This window comes from Maylandia zebra, linkage group LG14 (assembly GCF_041146795.1).
Source record: "Maylandia zebra isolate NMK-2024a linkage group LG14, Mzebra_GT3a, whole genome shotgun sequence".
NCBI classification, from domain to species: domain Eukaryota; kingdom Metazoa; phylum Chordata; class Actinopteri; order Cichliformes; family Cichlidae; genus Maylandia; species Maylandia zebra.
The window spans coordinates 24163083-24182303 of record NC_135180.1 but is presented as its reverse complement, the minus strand read 5'-3'; the positions used below and the strand labels follow the sequence as shown (position 1 = coordinate 24182303).

At 41.5% G+C, this 19221-nt stretch overlaps 1 protein-coding gene across 7 annotated transcripts; it reads right to left on the bottom strand.

Moving 5' to 3' along the window:
• Positions 1-1114: 1114 nt before the first annotated feature.
• On the bottom strand, positions 1115-9028 carry fosb (FBJ murine osteosarcoma viral oncogene homolog B). Of its 7 annotated transcripts, none has more exons than XM_004543609.4 (6): positions 8737-9028; positions 8217-8404; positions 5676-6059; positions 5202-5309; positions 4439-4786; positions 1115-4278 (listed from the first exon to the last, which is right to left on the bottom strand). In XM_004543609.4, exons 1-6 carry the CDS (start codon positions 8798-8800, stop codon positions 4213-4215), a joined length of 1158 nt encoding a protein of 385 aa, XP_004543666.1. In that variant the 5' UTR covers positions 8801-9028; the 3' UTR covers positions 1115-4212. The 7 variants fall into 7 exon arrangements, with proteins under 7 accessions (XP_004543666.1, XP_004543667.1, XP_004543664.1 ...); XM_004543610.4 differs by having other exon boundaries at positions 1115-3344; XM_004543607.4 differs by having other exon boundaries at positions 1115-4786; positions 8217-8458.
• Positions 9029-19221: the final 10193 nt, after the last annotated feature.

Here is a 19221-nt window from a genome sequence, read left to right as displayed (position 1 = left end):
TAAAAATAAGTAAACATTACATTTTTGTGACGTACAGAATAAATTAGGGTGATGTAAATGGACTACAAAATAGACCAGTTGATAATTTGATATCAGAGCACCTTCATGAGCACATTATGTAATAATCCATGTAACTTTAATTACATCTTTCATAGAATTTCTTCATGCCCTTCACTTCTGTACCCATATTTATTATGTATTCCAAAACTGTAACTTTCACTCACAGAAAATAGTATGAGGGTTTATTTAAAAAACAAGAAAAGATGTTGATAAAAGCAGTGGCTTTCTATAACTTTAATCTTTATGTATCATCAATATATAAATAAAAAATTATAGATTTTTTGATACATTCTCTGTGACGTTTGTCTCACACTAGATGTTATTTTAAACAATAAGGATAACGTTTAATACTGTAAGAAAACGTGTTAATTAAAGCAATACATCATCACACTTGACATATAGTAGCAGTCAGTTTGATCACTGTGTAATTTGCTACATTATGTTCATCCAAGAGGATAATAATATTGCATTTCATAACAGATGATATGAAACTGGAGCTCATATGGGAATTGTGGAAAAATAGAAATACATAGAAACATTCACCTCATCATAGAAAAATAAGAAAACTCTTTTTTGTTTTCAGTTAATGCTAACATAGCCATCGCACAGCTGGATATTTCTTCTCGTCCTTTTGTGTCACCTTTTCCAATTTACGAGCAACCCATTTGTTATTGTAACCTCACAATTATCAAAGGAAAAATAAAAACGATTTCAATTAAATCCAAAGCAAACAAATTTCATTAAAGAATGAGTCTAATATGTTGTGTGATGATCAGAGATGTAAGTGTGGAATGCAGGTACAGTACAAGGGCCCTCTGAGATCTATTTTTCCACACTTGGAGATGGAACAGGCAGTTGATATTAAACTATTACTGAGTATTCAGAGCTTCAGCTGCATCGAATTCACTGTTATCAGCTTTCGTTCAGAATACAAAATTCTGATGAGACAACCAGCGTTTTCATTTGTCTGGACCTTCGGTGACTTTTCCACCGCTCAACGGTCTCATCATTGTAGTCTAGTATAAGTAGCACCACAAAAATCTATATACATGAGAACTATTGAATATGTTTTATGCTCATTCTGACACCAGAACATATTCTCATCACATTTGCATTTGGATAGAGATCAAAAAGGCATCTCCAACATCTGTACAAACACAGTCCTTATACAACATTTAAAAAACAAAACAAAAAAAACATGAGGTCTGCCCATTTTCTGACCACCCAGAGCCACTATTTAGCAAAGATTTATACCATTAAACCAGCAATTTCTTTTCTTTTTGGAATAAACATGTTTATTAGTTGAAAAATAAAGCTTCTCATCCAGCAATAACAACAATTGATTTTTGGTTGTTTTTTTTTTTTTAATCTCAGACAGGCAACATGTATTGTCGAGTATACCAGTGGATCAGCTTTAACATGATGACGCCCATCAATCAAGGCTGCAGTTATGCTTCAAACACTTTTTATCGGAAATGCGAACGCCACTGAGTGGCATGTTTACACTGGGTGTGAAATACTTTGGCCTTACAAATCAAACAGTTTAATCATCACGTTTTCATCTGAACACTTACACTTTTAATATGCGCATTGACATTCAATCACTTTTTTCCCCCTCGTTTTCTGCTAAGGAGCAAGTGGCGTTAAGGTGTCAGTAGCTTTGGGACAGACCTCACAGAGGAAAACACAAACAAAACAAAGGCATTACCACAACCTTCTAACATCATTGTCATTATAAACATACATTTAATGTAACTCGGATAGTGCTTTATATCGTTTATAAAACATAAATACACATTGACAGAGGCAGTGACATCGTGCTTCATGTTGAGGGACAGGGCAGTACTTTATAATATATATATATATATATGTTTGTTCATTTAGAAAAATATTGATTTTACTATTTTATCTTCTTCTTCATTGACAAAAATATCCCATTTAGATCTACAGACATTCATACATCATGGTATATATACTTTTATATATATACATGTTACCTTTAACTATGTAGATGGGTATGGACTTAAATTTTTTTTCCTCGTAGTGCACAGCATGCCTCCAAAGTTGCCAAATGAAAAAAAATACAATAAGACAATAAAACAATAAGTATGCAGATATAATAGGAACATTTGTGAAGAAATCTCCCACTTAAAATGACAAAACATACAAAAATAATAATAAACGCTAACAGTACAGGAGAAAGCGGAGGTCAATGCAAAACAATTAAACACACAAACAAATATAAACGTTAAAATATATAACGGTTCTTACTCAAACATACAGGGAAAAAAAAATTACAAATTCACAGGCAAAGGAAAGGACGCTTTACTCCAAAACAACAGCCCACACGTTCTCCCCTTTCGTTTCCAGGTCTTGCTTTTGTGCTCACTGGCCCCGTCAACCTCAATAAAGAAAGAAATAAACGGGCCAGGTGCCTCAGAGTGGACGCACTCACAATAAACGCACCTCCGCCTCATCCCCGTTAGAGAACAGAGGAGGTACAGAGACCACTGAGCCCAATGTTTAGAGGTTGTCTGAATCACTATCCCCAAAAAAGAAAAAAAAAGAAAAAAGAAAAAGTCTCTCCTCTAAATAAAGGCATCGGTTCACATCTGAATGAGTGTGAGCAAAACTCTGAGCTGGTGCGCTGCAGCAAACATCTTCAGTTGCTGAAAGCGATGGCGTGAATATACGCATGTCGGCCCAGGGCGATGAGGCTCTGTGGTATGGAGGTGTTTTTACTGAGGTCACCCTTCCACACAGTTGGCAAGAGAAGATTTTTTTTTCTGTGTGTTTTATTTGTTTTTTTATTCTTTTTTTCTGTTGTTGTTTTGTTTTGTTTCCTTTTTTTAAAACTTTTGGTCACAAAAATCCGTCGTTAAAATGAAAGCCATCCTCTATCCGGACTCCCTCAGAGCCTTTCCTGCTTGCTTCCTTAATTCCTTAAGTCTCTCTATATCCTCACAACTGGTGTGTCTAATCTTCATTGTGTGAACAACATGAAAAATGGCTCAGCAGAAGACAGTGGCATCCATCTTGCATTTTTTTTTTTTTTGCATGTGTTTGTTCATCAATTATGCGTCTGTGTGCGTGTTCAGAGTATTTAGCTGCTGTTCACTGTAAGGATTTGAGCAACGTGCTCCAAGAAAAGACTCTTCCGTTTGGTTGGGCTTGCGTCCATGTCCTTGTATGACAGGGTTCAAAGGGGGGCATGTTAGTTGAGCCGGCTTTCACTCAAGGTCCCAAGGGCTGGAGGGTGTCTTCGGGCTCTCGGGGGTCGAAGACTTCAGAGAGAAGGAGAAAGAGACAGAAGAGGAGAAAACAGAGATGGGTAGAGATGGGTCGCACAGCAGGTAGGCAGATGTCAGAAGATTTTTTTTTTTGTGGTTTTTTTGTTAAAAAAAAAGAAAAAGAAAAAACGAGAGAAGGAAAAAGCACAAGATTTAGTGGCGGGCTGTGACACTCAGATCCTTAACTTGCCAAGTCCAAACAGCAAATGAAGAAGCAGAGGGAAGTCGAGCAGATGAACAGTTAGAGGTGAGCGAGAGATCAGCAGCCTGTCTCCCACGAGAAGAAAACCTGAACAGAGCGTCCTTCGTCCCTATTTCAGATTTGCACAAATACATTCAGCGAGAGGAAGAAAAGCATGGAAAAGGATGGGAGCACTGGAAGAGGGGCAACCGACAGAGGGAACAAGTTAGGGGCGCTTGTGCTTGTCGGAGTGATCGTGTTGTTTCTTACTCAGTCAGAGTACAAGCTTAAGAGAATTCACTGTGAATTAATCTGTTAAGCCACAGAACTTAAGATTGGCAACTTGGACTCAGTTTTCGTAACCCAGTTTTATTCACCCATAATGTCCAGTTGCGAGTGTAATAGAAAACTAAAATATAGTGAATGTTAAAGGTTAGACCTAATGTGCAACTATTTGTATGGCTCTTAATTAGGATACATTTCAGAATGTGTAAACTCATAATCCAATCAGATGTAAACCATTGGTTGTTTTTGTTGTTATTTTTTTTCTCAATCGGTGAGGCTGATCGGTACTGTGCGTGTACTTCAGCCTCTACTTCCAGCGAGAATAATGTGCGTGTGTGTTAACATGTGTATGCGTGTGTCTGTCGGTCAGTCAGAGCGCCAGCAGAGAAGGCGAGTTCAGAGAATCGGACGACTGCTCGCTACTGCTGTTCCGCTGGTTGGCACTGACCCCGCAGGCTCCCTCTGGGTAGGTGAACACAAATGAAGATGTGTATGAGGTGTTGTAGCTGCCAATGGCCGCATCGTCATGGTTAACACCACCACCACCACTGTCGTTGACCATAAGGCATGGCCCACCAGGTGCTGGCTCGCTTGAGCCATAAAAAGAACTAGAGAACTCTACCTCCTGCATTATTCCAGGCTGAGGCTGCTGCTGGACTTGCTGCTGCTGTTGAACCGGAGGCTGGGACTGTGTGGAGGCAGGATGGGCTGTGTAGGCAGGAGGCAGATAGAAAGAGTCTTCCTTCACAGTCAAGCCCACAATGGAGACAGGCGGTTGTAAGGCCTGGGGAGGCAGCTGGGACTGCACTGGAGGCAGCTGTGCTGAGCCCTGCTGAGGCTGGTCCTGGTATGGGATCTTACAGTTTGCCTGGTGAGCCACCAGCACAAACTCCAAGCGCTCTTTCTCCTTCTGTAGCTCTGAGATCTCTGCCTCCAGTTCTGCCTTTGCTTCCTCCAGTACGTCTGTCTCCTGTGGGTTGGTACAGAGGATGAAAGAAAAAATGGGGGAGAAGGAGACGGGAACAAGGCAAAGGTGGGTGAAATGGGAAGAAGATGTGCAGTAGATAGAAGAAAGGAGTGTTAGGTATGCCAATCTTCTTTGTGTTTATTCCAGTAGAAATACCTCCCTGCTTCCCCTACAGCCGTATATGCAAGGTGGCTTATAGAAGAGTATGTTAATTAGGCCTTAACTACCAAAAGTACAATAGTCTCTTTTGAGGACTGTAATTGTCTTCGCTGCAGCTAAACACCCATTACCATAATCCTCTCTCTTGTACACACATGCAAGCATTTATTACCCCACCACACGATGCTATGGGAGGTAACATAAAATATGCAATTATCATCATCATTCGCTCTGAAAGCAAGAACAGGGCCAGGCTCACCGACTGCAGTCTGTCTGTAAGTTCTCGTCTGCGATTTCGGCATTTGGCAGCAGCCAGCTTGTTCCTCTCTCGACGAACACGTCTCTTTTCTTCTTCCTCGGGTGTTAGCTAAGATAAGGAAGAATACAGATTAGCTTAAAAAAAAAACACTGGCTATTTTAATTGACTAATTTAGCTTAAAAACACCAAATAAAGCTACATTTAATCACAGCTGACAGATAAAAGTTGCTTGTGCCTGAACAGTGAACTAGCCTTCTGCCGTTTAGTAGGTTTGTGCAAATGAGAAAATACCAAAGCAAACACCAAATACACCAATTAATTACCCACCCACCCATTAGTGTTAGCACACACCACTGCTTAACATTACAGACACAGCGTTATTACCTTTACTGGCTTCCTCGTAAACAATATACCTGCAGTGCATGTATAACATGCGAGGGTCAACAGACAAACCATTCAAGCACGCAAACTTACTAACACACCAACATCTCCATCTTCACTCACAGACTCTTCTCGTGTACGCCGAGTTCGGGCTCTGGACTGACGGACAGGGCCAGCTGCTGGCCCTGGAGTGTCTGAACTCGGTGGGGTGAATCCAGATCCCGAGGAATAACTCGGGCCTGGCATGTCAAACGGATCAACCAGTGAAGCTGGTTGGGTCATGGTCGTGGTCCCGGTGGAGCCACTCTGTCCAGAAGCCTGGGATGAGATGAGGGTTGGCTGTACCATCCACTGCAGGTCCTGACTGGTGGTGATGGCAGTGACGGTTGGCACGAATGAACCGGGCATCTCACCTCCACCACTTGTCCCTGGCCCGCTGCCCACAATGCTCAAGCCAGCACTTGCTGACACACACTCCTGAGGAGGAGATGTCGACAATTAAGTTTTATGGACCAGAGCTCAGATCAGGTAGAGCAGCAAAAAAATACAGACAGATACAGAAAAACCAGAAAAAAAAGCTGGGATCTGTGCATCAGTCCGATCACTGTAGCAAACCGGATACATTTAGTACAAACATGCACTGAAATTCTCATCAGCTGCAATAAAGATCTGCTTTAAAGTGTAAAATGATTTAAATTCAGATTTCACCTAAAACTATTTGTATCTGTTTGCTATTCTCATCTGACTGTAGATAAACTACAACAAGGTGTGAAAAACCCTCTGCTCCGAATGTGGCTGAATGTATAAAACAACAGCTGAAGAGATACTAGTATTTATCATATACTAGGAAAGTCATGCTAGGCTGCCACAAACAGAAAGAAGAATATTAACATTAATAATTTAATATGCCTGGACCCATTATGTTAACAATTACATAAAGAAAGGTTTAGGCTACCTGACGTGATACAGTTTTAAGACTCCTTAGTGATCAGACATTTTACGCCAGGGGTATCAAACTCATTTCACATTGTGGGCCACATGCAGCCCACAGACATTTAATCATACATTAAACCCCTGAAATATTTTAATATAAGAAAAACAAGTGCAGTTTTAGATGATATGACTCAGTTTTTCTAGATGATAGAGAAATTCCACTTGGGGCTTAAATTGTAAGAAATAAATCTGTAAAATTAAGGAAGAAGTTCTGTTAGCTCATTGCGCAGACTGTCCTGCAATTATAAAGCTGGAAATGTTTGTTAGTTGACAGACAGAATGTCCTCTTTTTATTTATTTATTTTTTCTATTGTAAACTTACTTTATAAATCATGCATTTCTATAGTAGACAGTGAAAAAACAGGAACATTCTGCCATTTAGCTGTTTATCTGTTACTACTTTGGTGAAGTATAAATAGCCGTGGGAGAAGTACAAAAGCCATAAAACCTATGAAAAAAAAATACAGCAGAAAATCTAAAATTTATGCACTCCTTCACATTTTCCAAAGCTGTCAAGTGGGCCAGATTAAAAACTTTTGTGGCCACTTCTGGCACTTGGGTCTTCTGTTTTACACCCCTGTTGTAGGCCTATATTACCTAGACCCAGTTTCTGACTTGTTTCCATTTCTTGATATTCATTTAACCACCTTTTCCATGGGATTTACCAAAGAGTGGAGAAATGCTATTTGTTGTAAAGGTAGGAGCCAAAACGTGTTAAGGTAGCAGCCTTGGATTTCTCATTATATAGAGAATTTGAATTAAAAGGGTGTTCAAGGATGTTTTGTTTAACTTTAAGCAAAAAAACAACAACAAAAAAACTTGAAATTTACGACTGTAGGTGTTTTTATTGTTAAAATAAAAAAGACGGGCTATTAAGTTTTCCTCTGCGCCCATGTCTAAAAATAGTCGTGGAAAGCTCAAATCTGTCGCTGGTATTTTATATTTCATACTCGGGGGAGTATCGCCGTTCATTAATATTCATTTGAAAGCGCGTTCAGACGTTTGGACCGACGGCTCTGAGAGCGACCGCCTCCACCAATCGTTTTTCTCTAAACGGCGTCTCTCCCGCCTCCTTCCTCCTCCTCCCTCACACCCCCGGTGTTCCCCTTGGCAACGCGACGTAGCACTCCAAAATAGAACGGGCATTTACGTCACGGCGAGAGGAGAGCGGAGCGAGTGGAAGGAGAGAAGCGGGGCAAAGGGGCGGGGCTGCGGCACTTACGTCGGAGAGTTCCAGAGCGCTGTCAACCGCGCTGAGCACGTTGTCAACGCCGCCACCGGGGCTACAGTCAACACACAGACGTTGAATTTACATCCAGTCATCCCGGTCATTTAAGTTCTGACTGCAGAAAGACCGGATACACCAAATGTGCTGACTTGGTGTAGTCGGTCTTCTGTTAGCGGTGACAGAGCCCACTGCTTCATAAGCCATAAATACGTTTATATTCTGTATATTTATACAACTGACACACCATGCAGAGTGTGTTTAAGCAAAAGCACATATCATAATTAAATGACAGGTTCATACCCAGTGATCGCGTGTCAGTCATATTGCATTTTTAAACGAATAAACAATCTGAGGTAAAAACGCTCTCCGACTTTTGTTTTCATTACATTTCCAGTCTGCTGACTGGAACTTACCTGTGGAGCACTGGTGGTCGGCGGGCTCCCGAAGGAGTCCACGGAGGAAAGGTACTGGGACTCTATAGATGGAGACGAGCTTCCACGGGAACCGCTGTCTGGGTCGCCGGGAAATCCTTGGTACATCTCCCCGGGGGGGCCGAAAGAGAACGCGACACCTGCAGGTACCGGAGAGAGAGCGATGTCACCTGCAGCGGCAGGGCAGCGGCACACACAAGAAGATTACTAAAGGAGGAGAGGTACTGTAATGAGAGAATGACTGATGTTAAACTCGGTGCACTTAACACAAGCCAGCTGTTCTCTCATAAATGATGGCAGGCGGTTAATAAGTGGCCTGCAGCAGCGTGTTTTATGCGTTTAAACCGGTGTCAGCAGGGAAAACTGTCTTTAAGCATCTCCTATGAAGCCGTCTGAAGCGAACAGATGCTCCCGACCTACTTTAAAATAGTGCGCTTTCAAAAAGAGACTTTTGCTCTCAAACCGTTTGCGCTCACAGCCACAAAAAGTAAGCGTTTCTTACCTATGTAAGTCTTCTTGTTATTCCCCGGTGAAACGCTCTTGGTCTCTTTCCAAAAAAGTTGCATGAAGACTCTTAATCCAGTTCCCCGCTTTTAGACGGGGGAGGAAGGTCTACCAGTTCAATCTGCGAAGAAGTCCTCCCCGGTTCAGCGGTAAATCCTCTCAGTGCTCTCCGTTATCCGACCTTATCAAACGTGCAAATATACATCCATAAAGTCCGCTCACGGAACGCCGGAGGACGCTTGCTATATTACGGTGCACAGTAGCAGATCTTGTCTTATGAATGAAGCCCAGAGTAGAAGCAAGACATTTCAACGGTCTAGTCCCGCCTCGGAGTTCCGCTGACGTACATGACCATATTTGTGCCTGATGTTGTGTTTGGTATCCTTGGTGACGTTGAGGGATTCCCTCTGCCACTGAAATGGACCAGAATCTCACCTCGTCGACGGATAATAATAGACTTTCTTCTTTTTTTTTTGGTCATATCACGGGCATGAGATATTTCTCACCGTCTGACAATTTCTGAGAGGAAATTTTAAGAAGCTCGGGGGTGATAAATATGGAAAGTATCTATTTAGGACTCTGTTTGCGTGTGTTTTGATTGGGACATTTATTTAGTCATAGCAATACATAATATTCCTATAATGTGAAGGTTTGTTACGTTGAAATCAGTGGCACATTTACCCAATTGTAATTGTTATTAGTCTGCTATATATCGGATAAACCTATAATATATATTCTGTAGATATTGTAACTGGGATAGATAAGTAACCTTTATTTATTTATTTCATTTATTTTCTTTATTTACAATATAATACGTAACCTGGAAAACACCAGAAGAAAAACAATGGATTAAGTTATGCAATACTCACAGCTCAGGACGGAATCCCGTCAACATGCGAGGGAAATCCTGCTGAAAAGTTTCTCAGGACACGCCCTCGGGAGTCCTCTGTGCTTGTGAGCCTAATGTTTTAATGAAAGGAAAGCCTCCTTTTCTTCTGTGCCTGAACACTCCTTAAACCCGAGGGCAGGTACGACGCCAAGCGAGGTTTTACGACTTTTAAAAATGTATACACCTAATCTGTTATGGATTTGAGTGTGGGCAGGACAGTCAGAGAGCACTCAGAGAGTGTCAGAACATCGGTCTTATTCACACCCCTCTCCTCCTCCTCCTCCTGAAGAAAAAAAAGGAAAAATAAACATTAGTTGGTAAACAGCAGTGTTATTCTGACATGTACAGTGGGCAGCAGTGACGGAAATCTGCGCCTGTCATTGCAAACATCACCGGGACGAGCACAAAAGTGATTCATTATTAAAGCCTACATGCGGACAGCAGTGGGAATGTGGCAGGTGGGAGTTTGGCATTGGCTTGGGGGGAGGAGGGTCGCTCCAAGGGCCAAATGCGAGAACATGGGGTGTCAAATCATGAATGAAAATGTGAAATACAAGGCCTACGTTTTGTGTTCGTGATGTCACACAGTGTCACTGGGCGGGCTTGCTGCTGCGAGAGGGCTACGGCAATACAGTCGGTGTGTGAAAAGGCGTGAGCAAAAAGGGAAGAGTTGGGGATAACGAGTTATTAGTCAGCGCCGCAACAACGTCAGAGACGAGGATCCACGGAGGACGCTGTGTCCCATCCGGACTGCCGCTACCGGTGCCGTGCGGCTGAACCGGGATGACTAACTCCGTCGATGCGAATTGTTCCTGATGGGGAATTATTAAGGTGAATGGCTGATAACGCAGGAAAGGCAGCCCACATTCACGGGGAAACCAATCACTGCCGACTAACATAGCTTCCGCTATTTTAACACAACATATATCTAGTCCGATTAAAAATACAGACATGCTTCCCAGCGACAGAAGAAGACGTGTTTACTTTTAATAATCTCTAAAACAAGCGGTTAAAAAGAGACACGGTGTGCTAAAAGAGGCAGGGGCCATGTGCTGTACACGGGTTTGCTGAATGTGTGTAGCGTTGCGTCGCCATGGATACGCCGTTGCATCTGACGCAAGCACGTATAAATTTGGTCTTTTTTGTTATGCCGCTTAGCAACCGGTTTCCGTGGCAACCGGCTATGGGTGACAAGACAGCAGCCGCACACAATATGGCTTCCGGATTCTTTCTGCACAGAGAACAGTGGCAGCAGCGGAGAGGAGCAGAGAGCAGTGCGGCGACTGTTGTTGTTTCAGCGCACTTTTAACCGTTAACGACCGTTTTTTTTAATCTTCCTTTTCCACCCTGTGCTGCCTGAACTACCCTCAGGCAGTTGCAGGTTCAACATCACTAAACTAGCTGTCATACCGTCCGAGCAGTCGCCGGTAAAATTCCCGACTCCATGCGCTAGTCGCTGTGTCGTTAAATATGCAGTTGGTATGGCCTCAGTTCTTATTTCGTGCAATAAACACATTAACTGTTACACAAAAGGTGGGCAGTAATTACTCCTGTACCTGCAGAAGTGATTAATTATGCATTAATTATAATGTTGTGAAACAGGTCATTAACTTTCATTCCAGTGAATTAAAGGTGATCTACTCAGCGTCAATAAGTTGCTTGGCTCATATAGATTATAATTAAAACAGCAACACTTTATCAGTGAGCAGCAGGAATTTGCTTTGCCAAGTGTACTAATCATCAAGTAGGGTTGCATTTGTAAAGGTTGTAAACCTAATGCTGAAGTTTTTTCACAAGTTTCTTCATAGGCTCCATGGGCCTAAATAGTTAGTCACGGCTAGACTTTAGTCAGAGATGGTGTGGAGTTTCTAGACTGCAATCCTCCCTCCAGACTGTTTACTTCATCGCAAGTTTGTGTGTTTACAACTTGCGGTGGTCTAGACTCCTGCCAAGCTAGGTAAAAATGAAAAAATAGAAAGTGGTTGGTGTTGTCTAATGCCCCTGACGTGCTTTGTTTTGCTTGCCCCTGTCTCTTAGCGTATTTTCGGGAAGTCACTAACTTGCACTGTGCTCATGAGGCCAGCCCCTGTTTCCTTTTGGAAGGCGGGCCATGTTTGCTTGGTCTGGCCCAAAATACTTGTTACTAGGCAACGATTAGGCCTGTCCCACTTGAGAGCGGTGTTGTTTACACCCCTTTCTGGCTCCATATCCCAACAACATTGCATAACTCTCACAGGCTTCCCCCACCTAACCGAGAGAAATTTGATCAGATTTCTCCCCCCCCAGCCAACCAAAGCGTCTCATACTCTTATGCCACAGCTCTTCTTTCGGCCACTCTACAGTTTCCTTCCTCATCTTTGCTGTATTCTGTGTTTCGGCTCGATCGGTACAGCAAAAATTAAACTGCGACGAGGACTGTTTTGTCTTTCAGGTCAAAACCCCCTCAAAGCTCATTCTTACATGATCTTTAAAGTGGTGGTTCAGGCCTCTGTAGCTGCTTGAAAACTCGTATCGTCTAAATCCAGCAGTAATTCTTTCTTGGCAAAGTTTACTGTCTCCCTCCACACCTATGTAAACATGGCCTGTGTATACTGCATTAGCTGAAGCACTTGAGGTGAAATTAAAAACGCAGAGCCCTGAATTTATTAATATTTGAATCAAGATGAAACCATAAACTTTTGAACTTTTATTTCTGCAAAGATGCACGAGTTTCCTGCCTGCCTGTTTTCAGATATTTAACAGATTTTCTTTATTGTCATGGCAGTTTTTAGTGAAAAAATCATGAATGCACTCAGGACTACACGATATGGATTGATACCAAATGCTTGCAATAAATCCTAAGTTTAAGGAGAGGACTTAAGGCAAACTTTGGTGTTTGATTTATAGTGGTGTAGCAGTCATGTTATTTTGCACCTCCACACACCCTTTGGCTTGCGTACTAGCTGGTTTATTCTTTCAGTGATGGCATGCAAAGAATGGAGTAAATGATTAAGATTTGTAGAGATTTCTCCGCTAATCACAGCTGACTGTTTTGTGTGTATCTTACGAGCAGAGGTACGAACTCGTTGTCCTCGTTGCGAGGAGCCAAAGATTGCCTCAGTGTTATCCTCCACCTTCCCTGGACTCTCTGTAGTATTCATGTTGTTTTTCAGGCTCTGCTTGTGTCTGATTTGTCTTCGCTACATTTGTTTGGCTTTTGTTTTACTTCACATTTGCTGGTAAACTAGTGCCTGATTTTCTGCAGATGTTACAGCCACAGTTTTTTGGTTTAGATTAGACAATATAATCCCACAGGGAGCCCACAATGAACAGTTTGTATCATGAAGTTAATGCTCACTGAATAGGAAAATTCCCATGACCTCCTTGACATCCGTGTGTGGAGAGCCAGTTAGATTGTTTACACTCGCATCTTTTCCAGTCTTTCTCGTTCCCATCTCCGCCGCCGCTCGCCTTTGTCCTGTTTATGTCCGTGCACTTGTGTTTATATGGTGTAATCCTTGTGGCTCATTAGACAAGTAACAAGCTCGTGAGTTTACACGGCACACACGCACAGGGATGATTTAGAGCGGTATGTAGAGAAGGTAAAACATTCGACTGTGCATGCGTCACAACCTTGGTTGCAGACTCTTCTGAGGCAAAAAATTTTTCACGTCATTTAATTTTATCTGGCTTGGTGGTATCAGGCTTCATATAGTTGTTTTCCTCTATGTTAAGCAGGTAAGTAGGGCTATGGTTGACCATGGCACTGCTGACCTCCTGAAAACAGGGCCTTGACAGCACTTAATGATGAAGCATAAATTAAAGAGATGCTTGCGAGCTATGTGTGAGGGAGAAGTTAATGTAACATGGCAGAAAATGTAAAAATTTTAGGTTTTTTTCTTTATCCTTTGTTTTTTTTGTATTTTTATTTTATTTGGCACGCCATCCTAAACCACTGTTTTGCAACGACAACAAGGATAATGTCTCTTTACTGTTGCCGTACTATGTTCTGAGTGACATTACTTTTTCCGTTGTGATGAAAATGCCTCTAAATAACCATCTGTGCAATTGTACACGGCATCAGACCAATCTTTTTTCTTTTTTTCTGCTTGTAAGTGCAGCCATAAACGTCAGCATTGAGGCACAGAAACAAGAGTGGATGGCTCTATTGTATCATGCACTGCATGGGAGTCGGATGCCTAAAGTTAAATGCAATCAGTGGGTTTCAGTATTCCACAGCTCTCTGTGACTCAGACACAAGCAGCGCGTCAATCCTAGCCTACTTTCAACAGGCTCGCTGCCAGTCAGAGAGGCAAAGTGCCAGAAAGAGGGAGGGACAAGAGCAAGCGGGTGAGAGAGAGAGAGAGATGATGAGATCAGAGGTGGAAAGTAACTCTGTGTGCCTCAACACAGTGCTTAAATGCTGTTGTTAAAGCCAGCGCTGAGTCATTAAACGTAGAATTTTTTTGCATGTAAACTCAACATTCCCTACATATGTGTCCACTTTCTTTCTCGCAGCACACACTTTGACATTGTAGTAAAAACACAAGTCGCGCTAAGCTGTGAGGCTGTGATAGCGAGCCAGCGTGCAGCACAATGAGACGACAATAAAACTGAACCGGCGAAATCGAATTCAACCATCATTAATTTTATTATTCACGACTGCGCTTTTACTGCATTTGCATGTCAAAATGTCCTCTTAAGTAGAGACATCACACTGGAGGAGACTGCAGATTTTATTTAGACAGGTTTGCTTGGTTTGAAACGAATCCAAACGTGTTCAAGTGCTGACTGTCACCTTTAATATGATGAAACCTATAAGTATGTTACAGAAACTGCAACATTTGTAACCCAGTAGCCTCCTTAGTGCTGTAATAAGTCTGCAAAAGCAAATTACTGCCTATGTATATTTAACACTAACAGGCTCTCCTAATTGGACCCTTTTCTATGGAGGACGTTTACTTGTTATGCTGTGGTTTTAATTGTTTTTCCCGTCCCCTATTGTTTTTGTGAATCTGAACACGTCTTTCTACCTGCACGAAGAGCTCGCATGCCAACTTCATTATTCCCCCTACTCATTCTCACGGTGATTGCTTGTTTCTATCCAGAATGCTTTGTTTCACCCTGTTTTTTTCCCTCAGCTCACAGTCTACCCCCCTCCCCACTTCTTCTCTCTTCCTTACATAATGGCTGCCCTATTTTTTTTTTCAGGGACCAGTAATAGGTAGGAATAAAGGGAGTGAGTGGGTGAGGAAGAGGGATTGATGGAGGGTGGGATCCAATACATAGTGAGAGAGAAAAGATATGGGGGCAGAAGAGAGGACTGTGTGTACACTTCACACGTCAGGAAGATACAAACCTGCATGTGTCCCCGTCATCACCCTCACCTCGCCGGCCCTCTCTGCCCACACACTGCTCACCCTCTGCTCCTCACCCTTTTCCTTTTGCTCTTCTGCTCCTCACCGTATCCGTCTCCTCTGCATGCTCCCTCCCCCTCATTCACCCCATCTCCTCGGCAGTTTCCAGGAGTGCATCTGTTTGTCAACTGCTGAAACATTTGTAGGAACGTTCAGCATCACCTTCAGATTCACTGTTTATCTGTCCATCTTAAAAATCCTACATTGTGCTCTTTTTGGCTCTAGTTTCTCTCTCTGTGCATCTAGTTTTATTACAAAAGTCATAAAAACATATAGGAACATGTTTATCTTTCCTCCTTCAGGTCAGTGCTATGCCTGAACATATTTGACAACTAACCAAAAACCTTTATGTAAACCGTGTAAATGATTACGAGCTGCGTAAAACCACATTTCCGTATGATGAGTATACAGACAAGTTCAACACAAAGTGCAGCAGTGTCACGGTATTCCAATCATGAATAGAATTTCAAAGTGTTATAGTTGCGGGACATTTGAGTATTGCAGGCATAAACAGCTGACGAAAGCAGTTTTTCTCCCCTCCCCTGTGCACACGTAGTAAACGCTGTTTTCATTTTTGTCTTGTTTTGTGTGTTAGTTACGGTTGTTGTCACATACCGACACCTATGTAGAGTTTGCTGCGATGTAAAAATAACTTCTCTAACCAACTAAATTTGGCTTGAATGATCCCATATGTACACACTCTACATTTACATTATTTAATTCCTTTTGCCGCTTCTAAATATTCTACAAAAAAAACTAAAATTCTTACTGAAAAGTATGTACAAAAATGACAGAATTCCAGTCTGAAGGGTTTCTTGGAGAAAACTGATGTTTTTTTTAAATGCAGTGCTGAGTTCTGGCCATGATCTCCACTCTGAAGAACGTCAGATAGACTAGAAAGAAAGCACGCTGCTGAGAAAAAAGCAAGACATTCAGTTGTGTATCAAAAAAAGACACAGCGATTGATGTACATTTGCATTGTTCACAAATTCTGTTGCAAAATATTTTATTATGCTGGAGTTTAATGAAAAGCAAGAGTTAGTTCAAAACTTACTGTAGTCTTCATTTACCAGCCTGATTTAAAATAAATAAATAAATAAATAAAACTAAAAGAACATTATGGAATACAATATTTTTCTTTACATGTACATTTTGAGCTTACTTTTTCATCTTCATATTTTACCAAATTCCTTCTAGAAGCATGTCTTTGCACTTGACAGCAGTCTTGAAATTATATTAGCAGTTATTTAGAAGCATTTATTAAAATTACCTTTCATTCAGTAGTCACTAGAACATATACATATACATGGATATAAAGCCACCAGCCAAATCTGGAAACAGATTAAAATCTTTGCTGACTTTGCCTCAAAATATTTTTTTTAAAAGCATTTCCACCTGTAAGTTAAATTTCTACCACAATCTTTGCCATTGTTGGATCCTCCCATATTTTTCAGTTCAGGATTCTTTGACCGATCTCCACCACAGACTGTAAACTCACATAATTATTTCCAAAAATGGCAAAAATGGTAGTGTTGGATTTAATAAACACACAGGCAAAAACATAAACATGTTCATTTATTCCCCATATTGTCGCATTTACTTATTGTCATCAGATTAGACATGCGACCCTCCCATCTCAGTACAGCCGACCAGAGCCAGCTAAACGACAACAACAGTTGGTTATGAGCCAACTTTATGCCAGCTAATGTTAGGCTCAAGGTGTTACAAAAATTGACACTTTCCCTCTGATAAACAGTTTGATAACATTCTCACATCATATGACAGTTTATTCACTAAGCATCAGACTTAAGCTACAGCCACTCCAAAGAAAGTTCCACTAACAGCAGCAAATAACCGCGAACAGAGGCTAACAGATGCTAACAGTAGCTAACAGCAGCACTTCTCTGACTCACTGACCCATATCAGGCTCTTTTCACAAAGTTTTGTCGTCTCATACAGATTAAATAGATGTTAACGCTTTTCACTCAGCATTGACATTTAATGTGACCATTAAATCTAAATTTAATGGTTTCTGATCCGTTATGGCTGACTGAAACATGTTTGTCTTTATGTCACCTTCAGCTCAAGATGACCCCACAAGAGTGGATGAAGCTGCAAATGCAATGCATCTATTAGCTATGATTATACACTTGAATTGGGAGGGGTAAGAAAAGGGACCTCGGGTGACTGTAATCGTCAATCTACTGACATCTAGCCATGAAAATTTTTACACTTTCACTTTAAATAATTAGTGTATAGGGTAATTTTATTCTAAATATTAATTACAATGATAAACTAATTAAAAATGCTGAGCAGAGTATTGATTTGAATGAATGATTGTGCTGCAGGCTTGCGTCCTCGAGAGCCTGCATTCTGCAGTCGAACCGGACTATGAACTAGAAAGTATGAACTAGAAACAATGAGAGTCTAAGCTTTGTGTACTTAGCTTGAGAAACACCCTGTTTTAAACCCCACCTATTTTAAACTCTTTCACCTCCACTTTGTAATATGGAAAAATCTAACTGAACCTTCCTAGCAACCTAATGAAAAACACAGTCTTCAGAGTAAAAAAAAAGTATAGAAATGTACTCACATCATCAGATTTTGACAGATCCTCACATGAGGATCTTCTTAATCCAGTTTGAAGTTTTTAATTTTCATGAATGAGGCAGAAAAAGACCTTTTTTTTTTTAGATTTATTCTCATTTCACAACACTGAAAGCAAAGGCACATACTGCTTCAGTAAGTTTCTGATTCAAAGCTGCAGGATGGCTGGGGCCCTTGTATGTGGTCTTCCACCCATTGAAATGGTAATTGTTTGGTTAATTGGGGATTTTAAACTGGCTGTAGGGAGCTGGCTCTTGCCCTGTGACCACTGAGATAGGCTCCACCCCCCGCACCGGGACCCTGAACTGAATGGTCGCTATCCTGTCATGGCATATTTTGGGACCCTGAACTGAGCCTGTTTGTTCACTCATGTGCAAAATCAAAATGTTTGTTATACAAAAAGTTTATTGGCTGCAGGTGAAAAAGAGAAAGCAATATCCTGCATGCAAATAATAGCATGAGAAGTGGTTGTCAGGTATTTGATATTATTTCAACAACACTCAGCTGCTGGATTTGGTGCTGACTTTTTATTCTCCGTAACAGTGCAATTCAAAGTGTTTCAATAACCTCTTAACGACTAAAGGGCAACTAATTTAAATAAACTGACTACATTCTAAGGAAATCACCCAGTTCGCATAATACTGGTCTTATTAAAACAGCTGGATTCCAGTTTCTTTGCACAAAATTAACCTTTTCCTGCTATAAATCCCTTTCTGCTGCAGCACTCTCCGACCTTAAGTTACCTCACATAAAAAAGACTTTTCTAAACACTGTGAAGCAGAGAATTTAAACTTTACTGCCCAAACAGACACCTACACATGGAAGTAATAAAAAAAGTGAAAAATAGAAAAGCTAAAAATCCATAAATTCATCTGAAAGCTCTAATCTTGCTGTCTGAAGTGAAGGCGCAATAGAAAGGGAGTCTGAGTGAGATGTTACATCACCTCATTATTTCTGTGCCAGAGTCAGTGACTGTGAAACACCTGGACAACCATCTATAGCAGTTTGCCATTTAGAAAATAAATAGCAACAACAGGAAGAGGAACGGAAAGGGGAGAGGTGCATAATGTAGATGCAAATCCTGATCTTTGCCTCTCAAATTATCAGATGTCACTCTTCACGACTTGTAAATAAACACACAATAAATATGCCCCACGTTCCGTGCCAGCATACACTCGCGTCTTAAAATACCGCAGCTCTGACGACTGAGATAGTACTGCTCATCAGATTTATGCGTGAGCAAACCCAGTCTAAATTTGCACCCAGTGAGCCAACTTACGCAAGCCTCCCTGGTCTCCCTCCTGTCTATACAATGGCTTAAAAATCTCACAGTTCTCAAAGCATCCCTGCTCTCCCCAGATCCCCACCCCCACACTATACACTACAACTTCGGCACTATTCTTGTACCAGCCCCCGTCGTTGTGGCACAAAAATACCAGCACCTCCAAGAACAGACGCCAAGCCTGTCAGAGCATCATCACATCCCACAGGACAGCTGAGGGGGGAGAGGAGGGAGGATGGCGTGAAGAAAAGAGGGGAGGAGAGCAGGTGGAAGGATGAGCACAGCTGCTGTCGAGAGAGAAGAATCAAC

Excerpts from the sequence above, each read along its gene's own strand:
- fosb (XM_004543604.4), bottom strand. The coding sequence starts at position 8,800 with ATGCAACTTTTTTGGAAAGAGACCAAGAGCGTTTCACCGGGGAATAAC. Across the intron at positions 8,405-8,736 it reads TAACAAGAAGACTTACATAG|GTGACATCGCTCTCTCTCCG; the intron begins GTAAGAAACGCT and ends CTGCCGCTGCAG. Across the intron at positions 4,787-5,201 it reads TTACAGACAGACTGCAGTCG|GAGACAGACGTACTGGAGGA; the intron begins GTGAGCCTGGCC and ends ACCAACCCACAG.